Source organism: Schistocerca americana, chromosome 1, assembly GCF_021461395.2.
Source record: "Schistocerca americana isolate TAMUIC-IGC-003095 chromosome 1, iqSchAmer2.1, whole genome shotgun sequence".
Lineage (NCBI taxonomy): Eukaryota > Metazoa > Arthropoda > Insecta > Orthoptera > Acrididae > Schistocerca > Schistocerca americana.
In genome coordinates, this window is record NC_060119.1 from 818,456,725 (window position 1) to 818,476,196 (window position 19,472).

The 19,472-nt window shown below is 42.6% G+C and overlaps 1 protein-coding gene across 2 annotated transcripts in view; it reads left to right on the forward strand.

Moving 5' to 3' along the window:
* LOC124546164 (aminopeptidase Ey-like) overlaps nt 1–19,472 on the forward strand; it is a 225,205-nt gene that overhangs the window by 26,099 nt on the left and 179,634 nt on the right. For both annotated transcript variants that reach the window (XM_047125016.1, XM_047125017.1), the window contains exon 3: nt 8,340–8,602. In XM_047125016.1, the coding sequence (XP_046980972.1) occupies nt 8,340–8,602 (263 nt within the window). The remainder of the gene's footprint in view (nt 1–8,339; nt 8,603–19,472) is intronic.

Here is a 19,472-nt window from a genome sequence, read left to right on the forward strand (position 1 = left end):
TTCTTTGGAGTCCATTGAGGTAGCTACTCATGATGGCAGCGACCTCATAGGTTTGGACAATTAATTTAGTCCCACTGTTATATTGGTCCATTATTTCAGTGACATGATTAAAAAGAGCTGTTGCAGTTCTGTCAGCACTCACATTGTGAAACCCAAGAAATCGTTCCACAACTTTTTTTATGATACTGAAAAGTAACAGAAATAGTTGATAATTGTGATTTATGGCTTATATGTGATGTTTCATCAAGCATAACAGCCACAAAATCCATATTCTTAATTTCATTACACATATCATCTCTCAAAACATCAGCTAACGCATTTATTTAATCTGTTTGAATGCTTGCCGATGTGCAGCAGAAAACCATAGACGTTACGTTCCTTCATTGGAGGATCAAACTCGGCATTTGCAAGAAGATATTTCATGTAATTTCCTTTGTTCGCACATTCTGAATTCTCCGCGTGGCCTCAATAGGATAGTTCTTGTTTCGCTAATTAGCAAACTGCATTAATTAATCTGTTAAGTTTTTCGCTGTTGTCTCTTACTCTCTCATTGTACAATTCTGTTTCTGCCCTTCGTAGAGAAGTCAGAAGAACATCAATTCTAGCAGAGCATGGAATAAATTTGTTGTTTCTTAAAAAAAAGTAGAAAGGTGAACTCCAGACTCACATGTTTCCTCCCTGCAGTATTAAGATGATTTGAAGCACAATACCATTGCTTACTCCTAATAGGTTTTTTGCTGCAAATAACAGACACGTTCAACAAAAAATGTGCTCATCACGCCGTCGCCGCAAAGCCAGTCAGATAATTCGTTCAACTGCATACAAAAATGCCTCTTAAATCCCATTCCAGTATGACGACATTTTGCCTTTACACACGTGGATAGTGTTAAGTTAGGGCATGGTCTGCCATTGTCAATAATCAGTTTCTTCTCTGTGTAAGATAGTAATTAAAAAGGATTGTGCAATACTTTTTGCATAATGTTTTCACTACCCATCTCAAAACTACTGCAGTCTTCGTGTACACAAGAAACACAAGCTAGCCAGACAGCAAACAACACGCCGAGACATTGACGAAAGAATTAACATATAGCCTGCAGGCTGGCTGACCAGTGGATGGGGCTGACGCATGTGCAGTGACACTCACACAGCGAGGGATTCAGCAGTGATGTTATGCCAACGCCTTGGCTGAGGTTTAGTGCGTTGCAGACTGCCAGGGGGTAGGCTAGCGGTAGATAGTTGAGTTGAAGCATTATCAATCAAAATCACAGACTTAATGTACTTGATACTGATTAACAATAATAACATAATTTCCTAATTTTATTCAGTCGTTGACGCACGACCACAGACTCCCCGGAGACGCCACTGGTATCTATCTATAAGAGCCGACTTACTGTGTTACAAGGTACTCAGTTCAATCAGACAGCTCAAAAATCAGTAATGATACCTTGAAAATAAATAGCAAATTTTTGTAACAGCTCCCACAGTAGACAGAACTTGAATAGTAAAGTAATGATAACAATTGACTTACTTCCCACAAGATGACAGACTAAAAAACCAGATTACTTAACTTAAGAACCTGGCTCCAAACGTTAGCACACAGCCCTGTACAAGTCTCACGGTTAAATGGATGCTGCGTGCGTTTTTTAAGACATCAGTATTCATTCTGCCCTAAACAAAGCAGAGCATTTGGATGAAAATACCTGAAACATGAATTTGTTACCACAAGTAACCCACAAACGTAAAACGAGGACTGGATTAGTGATAACACATAATAGTTACTGATTTAAAACTTAACAAAAACCGATCAGCTTGAGGTCACGACATTGTTCAAAATTTGACAGAAAAGAAAAACACATTACTTGGATTTCAGATGTAACCGGGAGCGGGAACAGTATAATGAGCCAGATAATTCTCACCGGTTTGTGGAGAACCCCGAAGAAGAGAGCCACCACACCACAGCTTAGACCTCAAGACGGACTAGAGATAACATCGCGGCCATAGGCGACTCCTGTAATAGTTCGCCACAATGTCTCCAACTCATTGGGGGCTCCGCAGGACTCCGCACCACAGAATTCCAGAATATCACACATCAGGATGTTACCAGAGCACATGCCTCTAGCAATCGTAAAGCTGCCCACGCTATTACCCAAGTGACAGCCACATTGAACACGCTACAGCCGACTGCTCTGGCCCCTGTCACCAGATTCCGCACCTCATGGGGAGCCACCGCACAACTCAGGCACTGCAACCAAGTCGACCCAGCGGCAACACGAACGCACTCAAGTAGCCCCCTGTTCTTTGCACAAGAAACCCTCTGACAGAAAGTTTCGAGAGGGCGATCGAACCAAACAAGGGTGTAGAAGGTGCGGCAAAAACCACCGCAAAAACGATTTTCCACAAGCTAGCCGCATGCGTTTCAGTTAGTATGCAATTATTTGTCTGTGGGAATCTTGTTGTAATGTTATGACATAGTGAAACAAATACGGATGTTCCATTTCACCTTTGAGCATCTTTACATGCAATCAGTGTCGTCAGTTAACATAATAATAATAATAACAATTGTAATAATACGAACTTAGTCAAATGTCATTAAGTGCAAAAAAAAAAATAACTAGATAATGCGACATAGATACACTGCATTTTTAGTTCAGTGACAGTAACAACAGAAAGTTTCCTCACAGAACAATTAAAAAATCAGTTACCTGCTTAGTTAAGAGAATGACAAGGATCAAACGAGAAAAGTGCACTAAACAATACGGTAATAAATAGTTACACAACGTGACACATAAACTTTCTTGTTGGCTTAGTGTTCATTCTCATGAGAAATATGGATCTTTTGAAACATGCACAAGGAACTCTTGAGTATAGTAAATTCGTTCACTTTTCATCCATCTCAAACATTAGTTTCAAATTTATCTACTGGGACTGTGTATTCATTTTCAGGTAATTTGTTGAAGTAGACAAGACCAAGACCTTTGTAACTGTTATGGGTCTTTGCCAACTTAGCATATGGGACATTAACTGTACGTCCACTTCTTGTGTTATGGCTATGAATTGACCTTCTTAGTCCAAAATTACCTAGATTCTCTTTAAAAAATGCAAAGCAGTTGTGGATATACTGGTTACGTACTTATACTCCTTACTTATCATTGGCTCCCAAGTCAGTACTTGCGTGCCGAGACAGTACGCAGAATTGAGCCGTTGCTTTGGTTACCTACTGAGTGGTCGCGCGCAACCGCGTCGCGCATAAATAGTAGGAATAATTTGCAAGAAAATATGATTAAAAGTTGAAAATATTGTGTCAGATAGTAGGGTAACAGTGTCTTACTGATTCGGTTTTATTATCAGAACAACTCGAGGGATTACGTATGAAATTTATGGTTGAAAGAGAATTTGTAAGTCAGTAACTTCCGTGGGGAACATATTGGTCTTAGCAGGTTATTAAAGAAGGCTCCAATAATCAGTGATTACCTGTTAGATAAATGTTGCAATGTAGCATTGACTGTTTCAGTATAAATGTGAGACGAGCTTAACTGTTGATATAGGAGTGGATAAACCGATGCACTGTTAGGGATTGTGTTAAACGCTAAAGGGATAAGAACGCGAAATAATTTTTACCATTGTTATTGCAAAGTAACTTTTTCATTTCATAACTGAGGTACTTTAACATCTGAAAAGCATTAAGAGATACGTGTTTGCATTAGGTGTACGGTCAGTTTTATTTCATAACGAAGTCTGTTTTCCATGTCAAATTCCCATACCCGAGTCTGACAGCCGCAAAATAACTAAATTAACGATAAAAGAAGCATTTTACGAAATTTTACAGGCGTTTTACAAAATCGTCTATAAATACTCGCACCTCTGAGTTAACAGTATTCTTTTCTTCAACTGCTATCGACACTAACTCCACGCCAATCGACAGTCCTGTGTGTGTGTGTGTGTGGGGGGGGGGGGGGGGCGGTCAACTTCGTCATGTACAGCCGCTTTATCTACTGGCTGGTCGGCGAAGCGCTGCTAGATGTGCTGCTACCGGAGCTTCAACTAGAGCCAGCCAGCTGGTTCCACATCCAGGATGACTCCTTCTGGCATCAGGGAATCTGTAAGTGGTCTTGGGTTAGGAGCCAGAGAGCCAGTGCGCCAACACTTGACCGATTACCATAGCAGCCACCTGTCCACAGACTTGCCGGCAGACTGCCGACGCCTGAGATCGGGACCACGTCCGTAGGGTTACATGCTGACACTACACTCAGTTGAGCTGGCTCTCCTACCTGGCTGCCATGTGCCACTGTGGTCAAGTACACTGCTTTGTGAGGCAGCCACACTCTCATGGGGTTCACTGGCATCGGCTAGTATACGAGCATCTCAATGAATAAAGAATGTATTTGCTGATGGAGCATTTCTGATTCCACGACTTCTGATGAATTGGCAGTTTGCACCCAACGTCCTGAATGCCATCCTGAATCCACTATCCTGATGTACAATAGTTTCTGCATCACCGATGCTGCTACACTTATGTCTGAAGTAGCCAGTGACACCAAGTTGCAACTTGGCTAATGAAGTACTTCCTGTCGTGCTCGACAGCGCCAAATCTGCCAGTCATTTCTAGATTTCTGTAATAAGTAAGAAGGCTGTTCCAAAATTCTAGGAGAGGGCAAGTGCCCCCTCTTGTCCCCCGTTGCTTATGTGGTGCACAGACCTGTTCATAAAAATAAAGAACACTTGTACTTTTGAGTGTTGTAGAATAATTAACACCATACTGACATAGCATAAGGATGCACAAGTAAGCAACTGCTTAGAAGCAATCAGATATTAGGTAGAGCCACCCTCCTCTCTCCCCCACCCCCTCCTCAACAACACACCACATGACACGAGGGCAGTACATGATAATACACTTAAAATAGTGGTACAGATATGGTTGAAAGAAAAGGTTCACAGTTCTTATTAAGATATTTTCGTCCCTCAAAAGAGCATAGCATGAGCCTTCATGTCATTTATTACCCTGCCCAAAAGCCTTAAACTTCAAAGACTGTCTGCAGTCTGAGAAGAAGGGAGTCTACGAGGTGGGTAATACATGTCTCATTTTCTCCCACCTGCTCCCAGAAAACTAGGGTGACGTTCCGAACATCATCACGGGTTTTTGGCGTGGGATCAGACCACTTTTCTCATATGGTCTACTTCGTCTGTGCCCATACATTTTCTGTGTGGTTTAGTCCTGGGTGCAGAAGGAGGCCAATCGAGAAGAGAACTCTCGTTCTGCTCTGCAAACCATTCCTCTATCGTCGCTGTCACATGTGTAGGTGACCAGTCCTGCTGGAAAAACTTCTTCCTCAGAATATAGTTGTTCCACAGATGGGACCATAATATTACTCATAATATGGGTATAGTGGGCAGCACTCTTCCAGCCCCAATTGCCACAGGTATGCGGCCACTATGAAGTGGTTGAAACAGGCACTTTGCTCCTTTTATACTCGTGTCGGACCATCGTTTGCTAAGGACAATACAGATTCATCGGAAATACAAATACAGATTCATCCAATGACGATTGACATTAACCTCGGCAAACGCTAATTGGCAGAGTGGATGATCATTACAAACTTCTCGTTGATAACTGCACGTTTGCTAAGTAGTCCACCTTTAAGAAGCCAACGCTGAACTATATCTACCGATCTGGGAAATGCAGAATATGTTTCAACTGCACCACGTTTAAAAAGGATTTCACCATTGCGTGTTGCCCCGGACATGGTTTGTTCCACATCAAAGACCAGTTCCCACATGCCTACTCGATTCTCCAGTACCTCGATAATGTTTTATCCATGGTTGAGCATTGCACTCGGGAGTACCATCCCATGTCTCTGACTCCGTCAAATTTCCTTCCTTCGCAAGACCAGTTACGTGGTCATGAAAAGTCAGCTGATGATGAGGCATGGCATATGAATAATGTAAGTTCAGATGGTTCAAATGGCTCTGAGCACTATGGGACTTAACATCTGAGGTCATCAGTCTCCTAGAACTTAGAACTACTTAAACCTATCTGACTTAAGGACATCACACACATCCATGCCCGAGGCAGGATTCGAACCTGCGACCGTAGCAGTCGCGCGGTTCCAGACTGAAGCGCCTAGAACCGCTCGGCCACTCCGGCTGGCAATAATGTAAGTCGACTGAAGGCGACGTGCTGCAGATATTTGACCTTTCTTATGTACTGTCATTAGCTATTATAGAACGAATGGTGCACATGCAGACCTATGTCGTATGACAGACTGTCAGTCTGTTATCGCGTAACATCAACGAAACTATGTAAATTATTCTCACATATTATGTCAAACAGAGGTAGTAAATTCAAGTTTTTGCCTCCTGGGGGGTCACTCTTCACCAGAAGTAGTAACTCCATCGATCAATAGTAAGAGTTCCATCGCATCTTCTGTGCGAAATTAGGTGCACATCATCAAAATGTGTTTCATGTAATACAGTGGAGCGGTCCATAGACAACAAATTGTTGAATAGAAAAATGTGGCTCTTATTGTGGATAAAAAAAGAAATTCACTTGGATTCGAACATAAGGCATACAAGGCCTGCACATTGTTTATTCAACTAGAGTGAGTATTTACGCTGAGGTGAGGGAAGTAGTGGGATAGAGATATGCATATATACAGATGGTGGTAGTATCGCATACACGATGTATAAAAGGGCAGTATATCGGCGGAGCTGTCATTTGTGCTCAGGTAATTCACATGAAAAGATTTACGACATGATCTTGGCTGTACGACGGGAATTAACAGACTTTGGATGTCGAATGGTATTTGGAGCTAGATGCAGAGATCGGTCCATTTCGGAAATCATTTGAGAATTCGGTATTCCGTGATCCACAGTCTCAAGAGTAAGGAGTATGCCAAGAATACTACATTTCAGACATTACCTCTCATTATAAACAACGCAATGGCTGGTGGCCTTCATTTAAGAGCCGAGAGCAGTGGCATTTTCCTAGAGTTGTCAACACTAACAGCCAAGCAACACTGCGTGAAATAACCGCATAAATCACTCTGTGAGGTACGACAAATGCATCAGTTAGGATAGTACTTCGAAATTTGGTGTTAATGGGCTATAGCAGCAGACGACCGATGTGAGTGCCTTTCAACAGCATGACATCGCCAGCAGCGCCTCTCCTGGGATCGTGACCATATCAACTGGACCCTAGACGGCTGGGAAACCGTAGACTGGTCAGATGAATCCCGATTTCAGTTGCTAAGAGCTAATGGTAGGGTTCGACTGTCGCACAGACTCCACGAAGCCATGGATGCAAGTTGTCAACAAGACACTGTTCAAGCTGGCGGTGGCTCCATAATAGTGTGAGCTTTGTTTACATGGAATGGACTGCGTCCTCAGGATGTTCGGCTACGTGGAGACAATTTGCAGTCATTCACGTACATCATGTTCCCAAACAATGACGGAATTTTTATGGATGACATTTCACCATGTCACGAGGCCATAATTGTTCGCAATTGGTATGAAGAACATTGTGGATAATTCAAGCTATAGATCTGGCCACCCAGCTCGTCTGACAAGAAACCTATCGAACATTTATGGGACATAATCGAGAGGTCAGTTCGTGCACAATATCCTGCTCTGGCAACACTTTCGCAATTATGGAGGGCTATAGAGGCAGCATTGCTCAATATTTCTGGGGTTACTTTCAGTGACTCGTTGAGTCCATGTCACGTCGAGTTTCTGCACCACAGCGAGCAAAAGGAGGTCTGGCACGATGTTAGGAGGCGTCCCTTGACTTTGGTCATCTCAGAGTGTATTTATTTAGTTAACATGCACTACATCTACGGACAATACTAGCATACTCTGTTTGTAGAAAAAAATTGTGCCTTCTTGGAACGAGTCTGGAATACTGACAAGATCAGTTTCCTGTAATTTTTGAAATTAGAGGCGCTCGTTTCCCAAGGTAAACAGAAAAATACGGAATGTTGAATTTCATTCACGTCCGCTATGTACCGAACTTTAACTCTGGTTGCAATTTCCGCTAGCCAATTTTTTTGATATCAATTGTAGACGTAATCTTTGCCTGTCCTGGGAAATGCATTCTTCTTAAAATATAGAGAAACACGCGAATGGGGTAAGTTTCATCCATGTGTAACAGTTAACAGTATTTTGTCATTAACTGTGTACATTTAACATTTTGACACACATAGAAAGAGTGAATGATGTTGATACTTGTAGGCCTATTTCAATAAAACCTTCATTTCAGTGCAGTTGTGGTACTTACAGAGTTAATTGTATTTTTAAGGTTATTTATTTTAGTTTAGAAACATCATATACAAAATTCTACGTTCCAGGACCATGGACGCAGCACACGCGAGCTGAAAATCCCCGAGACAGGCACAGATGGCCCATACCTGCCACGGGATGTTACTCCAATTGGCTACCACGTGTGGTTGCAACCCATTCCACAGGAAGGACACTTTGCCGGTGTGCTGGTAGTCAACATCTCCTGCTTGTCTCCAACAAAGACAGTGACTGTACATGCAGGAGAAAATTTAGAACCATTAAAGGCAGAAATGGAAGTCATCAGACCACAAGAGGGTTACGAGGACTACAGGTGTGCTTCTCATTGTTAATACAAATTGTCCCCAACATAAATATACAACAACGTAATGAAAGTAATGGCCATTTCAAAATGTCTTAACTGGTTTTCACCAGTCAGTGGTCATCTCCAGACAGTCAGTAGATAAAAAGAAGAAATAAAGAGACATTGTGTAACCTATGAAACCCGACAAGTAACTACATAATGATAAAAAAGAATTAAATAATTTTAGAATTATTACTGGCGACGGCTTATTAAGCACAAATATTGTCTGATTTTGCGTGATGCAGTTGTTACATGGCTAGTGACTCGAACACATCTCAACATTTCTAATTTTGCACTCTTCATCTTTTTTTTTTATCCAAGTCAGTTTCAGACTATCTTTCCTCATTGCCAGTTTATGAACAAAGATAGTATTTACAGTTGTATACGATAGGCATCTAAACTTTTGTCTAATGATGACGTGTCTGAATTAATAACTTCTGTGTTGTGCTTTTGAGCATACTTCTTCTCTCGAAATTATTCTGATACTCATCAAAACCATTTCAAGGTCAATCCTACAGTACTGCAGAATATCAGTATGGTGTACTCTGCTCTCGGTGGCGTACTGTGGATGAAGCAGACCAGCATGGCTTGCGGTAACAATTCTGTCAAGTGCACTTTGGAGGTCACCAATCATCCATGGTGGTAATATAACGGCTGCAATCCTTTGTTACCAAGGATAGTCAATTAGACCCAAAAATGCATACATACAACAGCGAAATGTTGTCTCAGTAGATTACAAACGTGACAGTGTCCCTAAGAAAGATATTCAGTTGTAAACGCAGTGCTGCCATAGGTTAGGTAAATATATTGTCAGGATTGTAACGTATTCTTAGAGGCCCCAAATGAACAGACGATGAGAATCAATCTCCATGTTAAACAGCAAATTATCTGTCAGAAGGACACTACCCAACTACTCCTCGGTCCACTCAGCATGACCAGGATCGTGGAGCCAAGTGGTGCCTTTGAGTGAGGGGAAAGCATATGTTTCGTCACCACGCACACAGAGCAACCTCTCGATGCTGTTACAGTCTAGCAGATGTTTCACTTAGAGGTTTCTCCATGATCTCTGGTGTGGACATGCACTGCGCTGGTTGGAAGTTTTTGGTCAGTTATGGCGAGCAAATGATCCGATCACTGGGTTGTACCATTTGACTAATCTCATGCATTCAGCTGCTAAATGTTTGCTCCCTATTGTAAATTTCTCCTCAACTGTGAAATGATGCTACTAGTGACATTTCACTCATATTCCCAAGTCGTTCTGGCTGTGGCTGGGCTTTTGTATTCTCCACTATTCATGCTTTAAATTACTACTCAAGTAATTTACCGCTTGTCAAGTTCAAAGTGTGACCTATGAAGCACTGCAGGTCCACTATGGGGTTTTGTGCCAGTGTAACGAGTATTTCAAATTCACCCTGTTGTTTTGACACAGTTTGATTTGCTATGACACAGGTGCCTCAAAGAGTTTATGACAACTAGTAGTACATCTTCAATTCGAACAATTTCCAAACCATGTACCAACTACAGGTGGTAATTTACTAAAGATTTTTAGGGAGTTGGCTCTTGATGAGTAAATGCTTGTACCAGCATGTATCTTGGAATAGCAGTTTCAAATGCCCTCTCATGTTCTGCTGGTAAATTAGCACACTGGACTAAAAATTAGTCATCCTTCAGAAGACATCACACTAATGCTATCTCACACCGCCTGTAGCCTTCATAACGGCATCAGTTCGACGAGGAAGAAATTCCACAAATTTCTGCAGGTTTTCCGTGTACAGTGGAGGCTACTCATTGATGATTATAACTTGTGGAGCTACTAAAATTAAAGGATGTTGACTGCTATGTTCTCTCGCTGTTCCAAATAGTACCAGATTTTTACCATGCGATTACTCGTAAAATAGTGTGATTTAGTTTGTCAGTGCAAGTGTCATACGATGCCAGTAGTAGGGTAGGGGCGGCATTGGTGCAATTTTGATATCAAATTGATATGACAATTAATTAAATTAATCAATAATCCCCCCCGCCCCGACCATGCCCATTCCTGTCCCCTACTATGCCCACCACTGGATGATGTCACATGTTTTTCTCAGCCTGCACATGGGCCCCAACGCCTCCCCCCCCTCCCCTCCCCCCACGTACCCTATTGGCCAGAATTTCGAATTTTGGCGGAAATTTCGAATTTTGGTGGGGATTTCGAATTTTGGTAGGAATTTCTTTGTCCCAGGGCTGTGCTCACATCCCACCTGACCGTCACCCGGAAATGGCAGGAATTAAAAGTGGTGCTGCTCCCCCTACTTGATGCAGAGTCCAAGTGCACCCTCCTAACACAATTATACCACCAGAGGTGCTTGGAATTGATGGGAAATTAAAAATGGCGGTGCCCTTTCCGGGACTTGAGCCCTGATTCTATTGGAAGGAAAGCCCAAGTGCACCCCCAACACATGGAAAAAGTCCAGATGCAGGAGAGGAAGGCTAGGTTAGTGCACTTCATTTATTTTGGTTGGGAAAATGAAGTAAAGATAGGTCCTAATTACATAATTAATCATAAAGATCAGACCTAATTACACAACTATAATAACTGATGATACCATACAACTGGTGTTACCCTGCTGGGAAAAAAATTCGCAATACTACTCGAAACTAGTGACAGACAGACTCAAACTCTACCCTTCACCTACAAGCTGGTGGGAAAAAGGCAGGGGTGTAGGGTACTATCTTTATTCTTTTTGGCTGGAACTATGTTCAATTGATGAGATGCTGGCGATGGGCAGAGAGGAGTTTAAAAAGTGTATTAAATGTGAGCATGTAGTATCGATCGTTTGATGTCAGAGTTCGCTAGAGACGCCTGCTCAAAAAGCACCCTGCAACACAAGTAACAGAAGCCAATACACGGTACCACAACTGATGGAAAAAATGCATCACAGTTCTAATTAAATTTCAAAATTGTCATGAAAAGGCCAGCACTTATAATGACGGGGTCATAATGCAACACATATACTGGGGAAAATCGTCGTCCTAAAAGACTGCAGAGTGGGCAGTAGTTGAACGTGCGTTCTCCTCAATATACTGCCGAAAATCGAGGCCCTTCATCCCTCACCTCTCTCCCTCCCTCCCTCCCTAAATCCACCTACAGGGAGGCCAGCAGCTCCGCCGAAAGCCTCATGGAATGAGCTGCCTGATGTCCGCAATGGGTTGTAGCCCTTTGCTGCTTCTCTGCAGCCCCACTGCAACCCCTCTGTGGCTGCTGGCCTGACCAGGCTCTCTGCTATCCTTTGCGGTACACGACATGCCCTGATGCAATGGTTTTAGCCAACACAAAAGGGAAACTTAGCTGCACCACCCCGCCCTCCAGAGAATGCTACAGATGGCTACTTCAAAGACTGCTTCTTGGAAAACAGGAAGCCTTCCACCTAAAGTGACCGCAGCCTCACACCACAGTGTCTTCAGTACAATGTGCTCCGGCGAGCACACTGATGGGCAATCAGAGTTATCGATGCTGACAAAAGCTATACATAGAATAGAGTAGGACGCCGGCATCCCTCAGGACAAAACCGTGCTATATGAGGCCTATCCCGACTGTGGGTTGTTTGTCTAAAGGGATAGCCGCGACTTCTTAGGGAACTCTGGCACCACGCCACTGCGAGCACTGAACTATAACGTTTGTATTTAACATCAGCACGACTCCCATAATAAAGCAACTATTAAAAAAAGGAAAAATACAGCTGCGACGACAATAAATGTCTTCTTTCCACAAAAATAGGCACAGTCTATTTTCTTTTAGTTTCATGAGCAAAATCGGTATAGTTTTTGTGGTGTCACCGCCAGACACCACACTTGCTAGGTGGTAGCCCTTAAATCGGCCGCGGTCCATTAGTATACGTCGGACCCGCGTGTCGCCACTATCAGTGATTGCAGACCGAGCGCCGCCACACGGCAGGTCTAGAGAGACTTACTAGCACTCGCCCCAGTTGTACAGCCGACTTTGCTAGGAAGGGTTTACTGAGAATTACGCTCTCATTTGCCAAGACGATAGTTAGCATAGCCTTCAGCTAAGTCAATTGCTACGACCTAGCAAGGCGCCATTTATCCTTTGCTATGTATCTAATGAAGCATGTACAGTAACAAGACCAATGTTCACCAATTGTGGATTAAAGTTAAGTATTCCAGCAGCTACGTACTTTTCTTTATAGCATTCATTACGTATCCTGTTTCAGACCTCACGCCATCCGGCGTGAGCTTATAGCGTGCATTTCGGCTTCCTCAAACAACACGGTGTTGGCACTTCTGCCGACACTTCAGTTTTTATGTGCAACTGCAGGATACAATTTGCATCACATTATTTTGCGACATCCAGCGAAGTGCAACCCCGCCGATCACAGACTATCACGTGTTTATTGCAAACGTATAGCCTTCTATTTTTGTAAGCAATTTGATCATCACAACCTGTTTCACGCAATATGCTCACATGTCATTTCTAGATTGCACAACGAGCTATAATTCAAGTGGTGTATACTTTATAATTAGACGATATGAATTATGAAATAACGCCTATTTTTTAAACACGCAATTGAGACGATAATAATAATAATAATAATAATAAAACAGTCATGAGTCCTCGAGAATAGAGACAGCCTATTCCTATTAGTTTTATGAGCAAAATCGTTGTAGTTTTGAGAGAACTTTCTGCATTCAAAATTTAACCTGTTATAGCACTACTTGTAATAGAACCTCGTATAAGACCTTACAGCATCTCTCTCTCTCCTTATATAGCCTATCCAAAAACAATTACCGTCTGCATGTTGTCATTGAGCATATTATATATACTACATCACTGCATTGGAGTTGTAGACCAGTGCTCAAAGACATTTGCGCAGATCTGCACAAAATTTCGCCGTCTGTACTGGAGGAAGATCATATACAGCAAACTATTAATCATACGAGATGGCTCCTGTATTATTCCTTCGTAAGCAGTTTAATACATCGTTTCTTCAGGTGTATCACATCCAATCAGTATACAGAGCCATACATTTTGCTTTTTCTACCAAGTCTTAGAGGTCTGTGTCATCTGCTGCTAAACCGACATTAACACGTTTCGATCCTTTGGCTCTCACAGAAAGCTGAACAACGCCTGGCATAAGCTGTGCAGCTTCTACAACACACAGACGGTTGAAATAAAACACAGAGGCGATGTTACTCATTGACAAAAAAAATGTAGATGACTTCGCAACATATGGAAACGGGAAGAGTTTCAGGTATTGTAGAGCGTGTCAACAGCTATCTGAAAGTGATGATCTATACAGTTAATCTCACCTTCCACAGCGACAGGGTAGCAGTTGTCTGGTTACACCAAGACCTCCTCGAACTGATGTTGTAGAATACAAAAGCCTGACACTACATTATATGGACACCGTATTCTAAGCCAAGTGATGTAATTACCATCCCATAGAAAGTAGCTCCCAACCAGAACAGTATAACTGTCATTCAGATCAGACGAATTCGATGGTTAATGCGTGTTCATGAAACGATAGTCGACTACACGGTGAATGATAAATATGTATGTGTGGGTCGGTGGGTATCTAAAATGTATTGAAAAGCGCTAAAGTATTGTTTACTTTCATGGGAATAAGCATGCTCATTTACTATAACGGCCTGACTCAATTCATTACATCAATATGACACTGCACTCATAGTGAAATGTGAGGAGCGAAGTTATCCAGCCTATGGATGGTTTCATCTCCTGAGCTGGATAGGAGCCAAACAAACTCAAACTCAATGACAGATGAGTCTTACAAAATGGAATCCGATGAGTTCTACACTTTCGGTTACTTTTGAGACGGTAAATATGCGATTAAATTCTCTCTTTGATTACAACATCGATCAGTTGGCCAAGAGACTCTTATTACATCCCAAGTTCAGAGTATTACAGGGGGGAGGGCATATTGCTGCTGTCATGGCGAGGAGTAGCGACCACGCTTCTTGTACGTCTTTGTCAGTTACAAGTGCAGATGCCTGCTCCATGCTATCCACATGGTCCTGTGGGCAGCTGTCAGATGTGGGGGATCAAGGGCGGGTCTCTTGGCCAAGGTCTGACACCTGACAAACAGTGTTTTCCTCAAGAGAATCATTGTACTCATTATCGGCAGACTTGTGCAGCTGCGAGATCGTTGTTTCATATTTGGAGGCACCACATGTAAAAGTAACGCTTCTTCTTCGGTCTACGCTTTGCTAGATGCTGAGGACATATCTGTGTGGGTAACATCAAGAATGGGATGCATCTCCTCCCTCCCCCTCCCCCCTTCCCTCGCTCACAATATGCATATGCAGGCTGTAAGCGACTAATTTTTTGTAAGAGACTCAAACACCTACGCTTACATACACATTTTAGTAAGTGACTCTAAACACCTCCATTTATCTACATTTTTTCAGCACTAAAGGAAACAGTGTATTGACCATACTACATATAGAGGTCTATAAGTAAGTAGGCTACATCGCTGGCGAATTATGCAATTTCTGCTAATGATCAACACTATTCTCAATGATTCCATAAATTATACAGATTCTGAGCGATCGAATTAATTGCTCGTGGAGCACTAGTCAATTAGAGGTAGATCTAACGCTGGGTTAAGTAGGAGGGGTTCCAGCAACCCCTTACCCCATATTCTCGTTCAGCATGTAGGCATCACGATCGTACGCTTCTCACTTCATCGAATTCAACATATGCGTTGTCTACTAGTATTATCAGTTCTGGTTTGGTGAGAAAGGTCTATTGTACAGCTACACGACATAAGTTAACCATTCAGACCTATTCAGCCAGACCAGACATCCCCACCCACCGCTAGTAGGTTAACTCCAGGGTATCTCATCGAATAGGGATGTGCTGTCATCAACAGTCACCACGAGACAGTCTGTGGTCTGAAGTGACACTGAAGTTACCATGAGTCCCAGAATTTTCTGTAAGTACCTCTTTCTCCCTAATTAGTATCAGTTCCATGTATTTATTTCTGCACATACGTATGTAGCCCGAAAGAGTGTGATTGTGATTCTTTCATTTTGTTCCAGCCCAGTTCGATGAGGAGGTAACATCCATCCATATGTTTGTGTGGGTGGTTGTAGATGAAGAAGAAGAGGAAGAAGAAACAATATCTACAGCAGAAACTGTGGAGTTTGTTGGAGGTAAGTTACCTAGTTTCGACATCTTCAGCCAACTGATATATAATTACAAATAAATAACGTGCAGTGGTGTAACTTCCTGTTGCTATCCGCAGGGGAGCTCTTACAGCCAACAGAGGAGGAAGAAGAAGAACTGGAAAGGGGACCTACTTGATGATGAGAGCGATTTTTTTTCCTTGTTTTTTTTCTGTGCTAGTTTGCTTTTGATGTCCTCCTTGTGCTGTCCATTATTGCTTATTTCTAAGTCTACGTAGTAGAATTCGTTAACTTAATCTGCTTCGTGACCATCGATCCTGATGTTAAGCTTCTCGCTCTCCTCATTTCTGCTACTTCTCATTACTTTAGTCATTCTTGGATTTACTCTCAATCCATATTCTGTACTCGTTGGACTGTTCATTCCATTCAGCATATCATGTAATTCTTTCTCACTTTCACTCTGGACAGCACTGTATTCAGCAAATCGTATGATTGATATACCTTTGCCTTAAATTTTAATTCCACCTCTGAACCATTCTTTTAGCCCCATCGCTGCTTCCTCGACGTACAGATTGAACAGTCGGGGCGAAAGACTACATTCATGTCTTACACGCTTTTTAATCTACACTCATGCTCATAAATTAAGGATAGTGCTGATACATGATGAAACAACGCTCTGGTGGGCGGTTTGCGGGTTTAAATCACCTCAGGGTATGACCATGTGGTGCATCTGACCTGCGGTCGTCGCACGGTGGCGCTGGCAGCAGTCGATATACGCAGAGGTGTGTTGGTGCATGTCAGAGTACGGTGCAGCGAGTAAATGTGCAGACGTTTTCAGATGTGCTAATGGTGACTCTGTGTTGAAAATGGCTCAAAGAACACGTATTGATGACGTTATGAGGGGTAGAATACTAGGGCGACTGGAGGCTGGTCAAACACAGCAGGTTATAGCATGGGCCCTCCTTGTGCCACAAAGTGTGATCTCAAGATTATGGCAACGATTCCAGTAGACATGAAACGTGTCCAGGCGCTACAGTACGGGACGTCCACAGTGTACAACACCACAAGAAGATCGATATCTCACCATCAGTGCCTGCACACAGCCACAGAGTACTGCAGGTAACCTTGCTCGGGACCTTACCGCAGCCACTGGAACAGTTGTCTCCAGACACACAGTCTACAGATGACTGAACCCGGAGACCTGCAAGGTGCATTCCACTGACACCTGGTCATAGGAGAGCCCGTAAAGCCTGGTGTCAAGAACACAGTACATGGTCATTGGAACAGGGGTCCCAGGTTATGTTGACGGACGAGTCCAGGTATAGTCTGAACAGTGAGTCTCGCCGAGTTTTGATATGGCGTGAACCAGAAACCAGATACCAACCCCTTAATGTCCTTGAAAGGGACCTGTATGGATGTCGTGGTTTGATGGTGTGGGGTGGGATTATGACTGGTGTATGTACACCCATGCATGTCTTTGACAGAGGAACTGTAACAGGTCAGGTGTATCGGGACGTCATTTTGCACCAGTATGTCCGACTTTTCAGGGGTGCAGTGGGTCCCACCTTCCTCCTGATGGATGATAACGCACGGCGCCACCGAGCTGGTATCGTGGAGGAGTACCTTGAAGCAGAAGATGTCAGGCGAATGGAGTGGCCTGTCTGTTCTCCATACCTAAACCCCATCGAGCATGTCTGGGATGCTCTCGGTCGACGTATCGCTGCACGTCTTCAAACCCCTAGGACACTTCAGGAGCTCCAACAGGCAGTGGTTCACGAGTGGGAGGCTATACCCCAACAGCTGCTCGACCATCTGATCCAGAGTATGCCAACCCGTTGTGCGGCCTGTGTACGTGTGCATGGTGATACCCCGACGTATTGATGCCGGGTTATACGAGGGCTATCCACAAAGTACATTACGTTTTGGAATTAAAAATAAATAAAGTATTGGAATTTTTTTTATTATATACAGATGAAAGCCACACTTAAATACTACTTTTCTACATAGTTGCCATTTAAAATAAGGTACTTATCGTAGCGATGGACGAGCTTGGAAATTCCTTCGTCGTAAAATTCGCAAATTGGCGTTCATGAGAAGAAGAACAACACCAAAAATGCAACAGGAGCGTAATATGTAGGAAATTGTCCACGCAACCTGTAAGTATAGTTCAAAACATTACTACTTAATAGGAAATACCAATCACCAGAACTGTTTATAACCTATAGGCACAATGACAAAAATGTAAATAAAATAGCTAACATATGTACATATTCCAGGCCACTGATGATGCCTTGCAGAAAATAAAGGCGAAACGCGTATGGCACTAAGATTGTGTTTTATTCAGTTGCTGTCAGATGGTCCATAAGTAAAAATTATTAATATACCGCAACTTTTCAATGTCATTCACAGATGAGGAGCTATGGAATGAAACGGCTGAAGATATTGAGGATGAACAGGAGGAGATGTATGTGGAGGCGGACGATGGTAAGTGCATTAAAGTGTTCATAAGTGGTTGGGTTTGAATCACAGACGGAACTTGACGGAACAGTCAGATCGAGACAGTAAATGTGTGTGTGATCGTTCCAGTCGAAGTTAGTAGACATCACTTCATGTAGACATGCACTTCACGGTGCATGTTAGCTTCCTATCAAAGCACGCACACACACACACACACACACACACACACACACACACACACACACACACTGATCACCTCCCATGTAATTGGCTGCACACTGTGTAAAATCGCCTGTTTCGAACACCAGAGCGAATGATAACCTATGATGCACTACATACTTCCAGCTATCGCAATCAGCACTCTGCTCTATCTCTGAAGTGATCCCAGTCCCTGTACTCTTAACAACTTAGGAAGCTGCTTAGGGAATGCTCTGTGATACGGGAATGACCACAGTTCATTACATCCGATAGTTCTCGAGAGCCCTGACGCAGATGAATGTAGGTTAATGAATTAAACGATCTTCATCGAAGCCTGACCGAGTCAGTAATACTGAAAAACGAGAAAAAACCATTTTCCTTACTATTCGCTGTTCAGTTGACCTTATCGGCATACACAACCCGAAATGCTACCTAGCTGCTGTCAACTCCCTATGGACTCTATTTGTATCAGAATATGATGAGAGGACCAAAGAAAATTCGAGGATGAGACACTGAGATTCACATATTAATAGGGGCTAGAGTATCGCTCGTGGTTGAAATTCAATCAAATGATTCAATGGACCTGATCACATCAACTTAACTTTCCTTTATGACAGTGCAATAAGGTCGCCGTTTATCACGTGAAGTAACCTCAAATGCGAAATTATATGCATTACGGAATCCGCGCTGTAAATTCATCAAACCATAGTCACAACCTTCAAATTATTTGGAGTTACGTAAACTGATCATTTAAATTTACCTTCCATTACATCAACGGAATTATTGTTATTATCAACATCCATACTATTCCTATTACGTCGTCTACACAGAAATTGTGCATCTTTAGGCCATCGTTTTTCAGTCCAACCCATTACTCTTCTTCTTCGAGACATAATCAAAAACAAATATATTTTTCGTGTAATAGAGAAAGTAAAAGAATTGAAAATTTGGAACTTACTTCGGTCTTTGAGTAAACTGAGGCAAATGAGCACAAAGCTACTCCTATAGGAAAATACGCGAAAAATGACGGTAATAAAGGGTA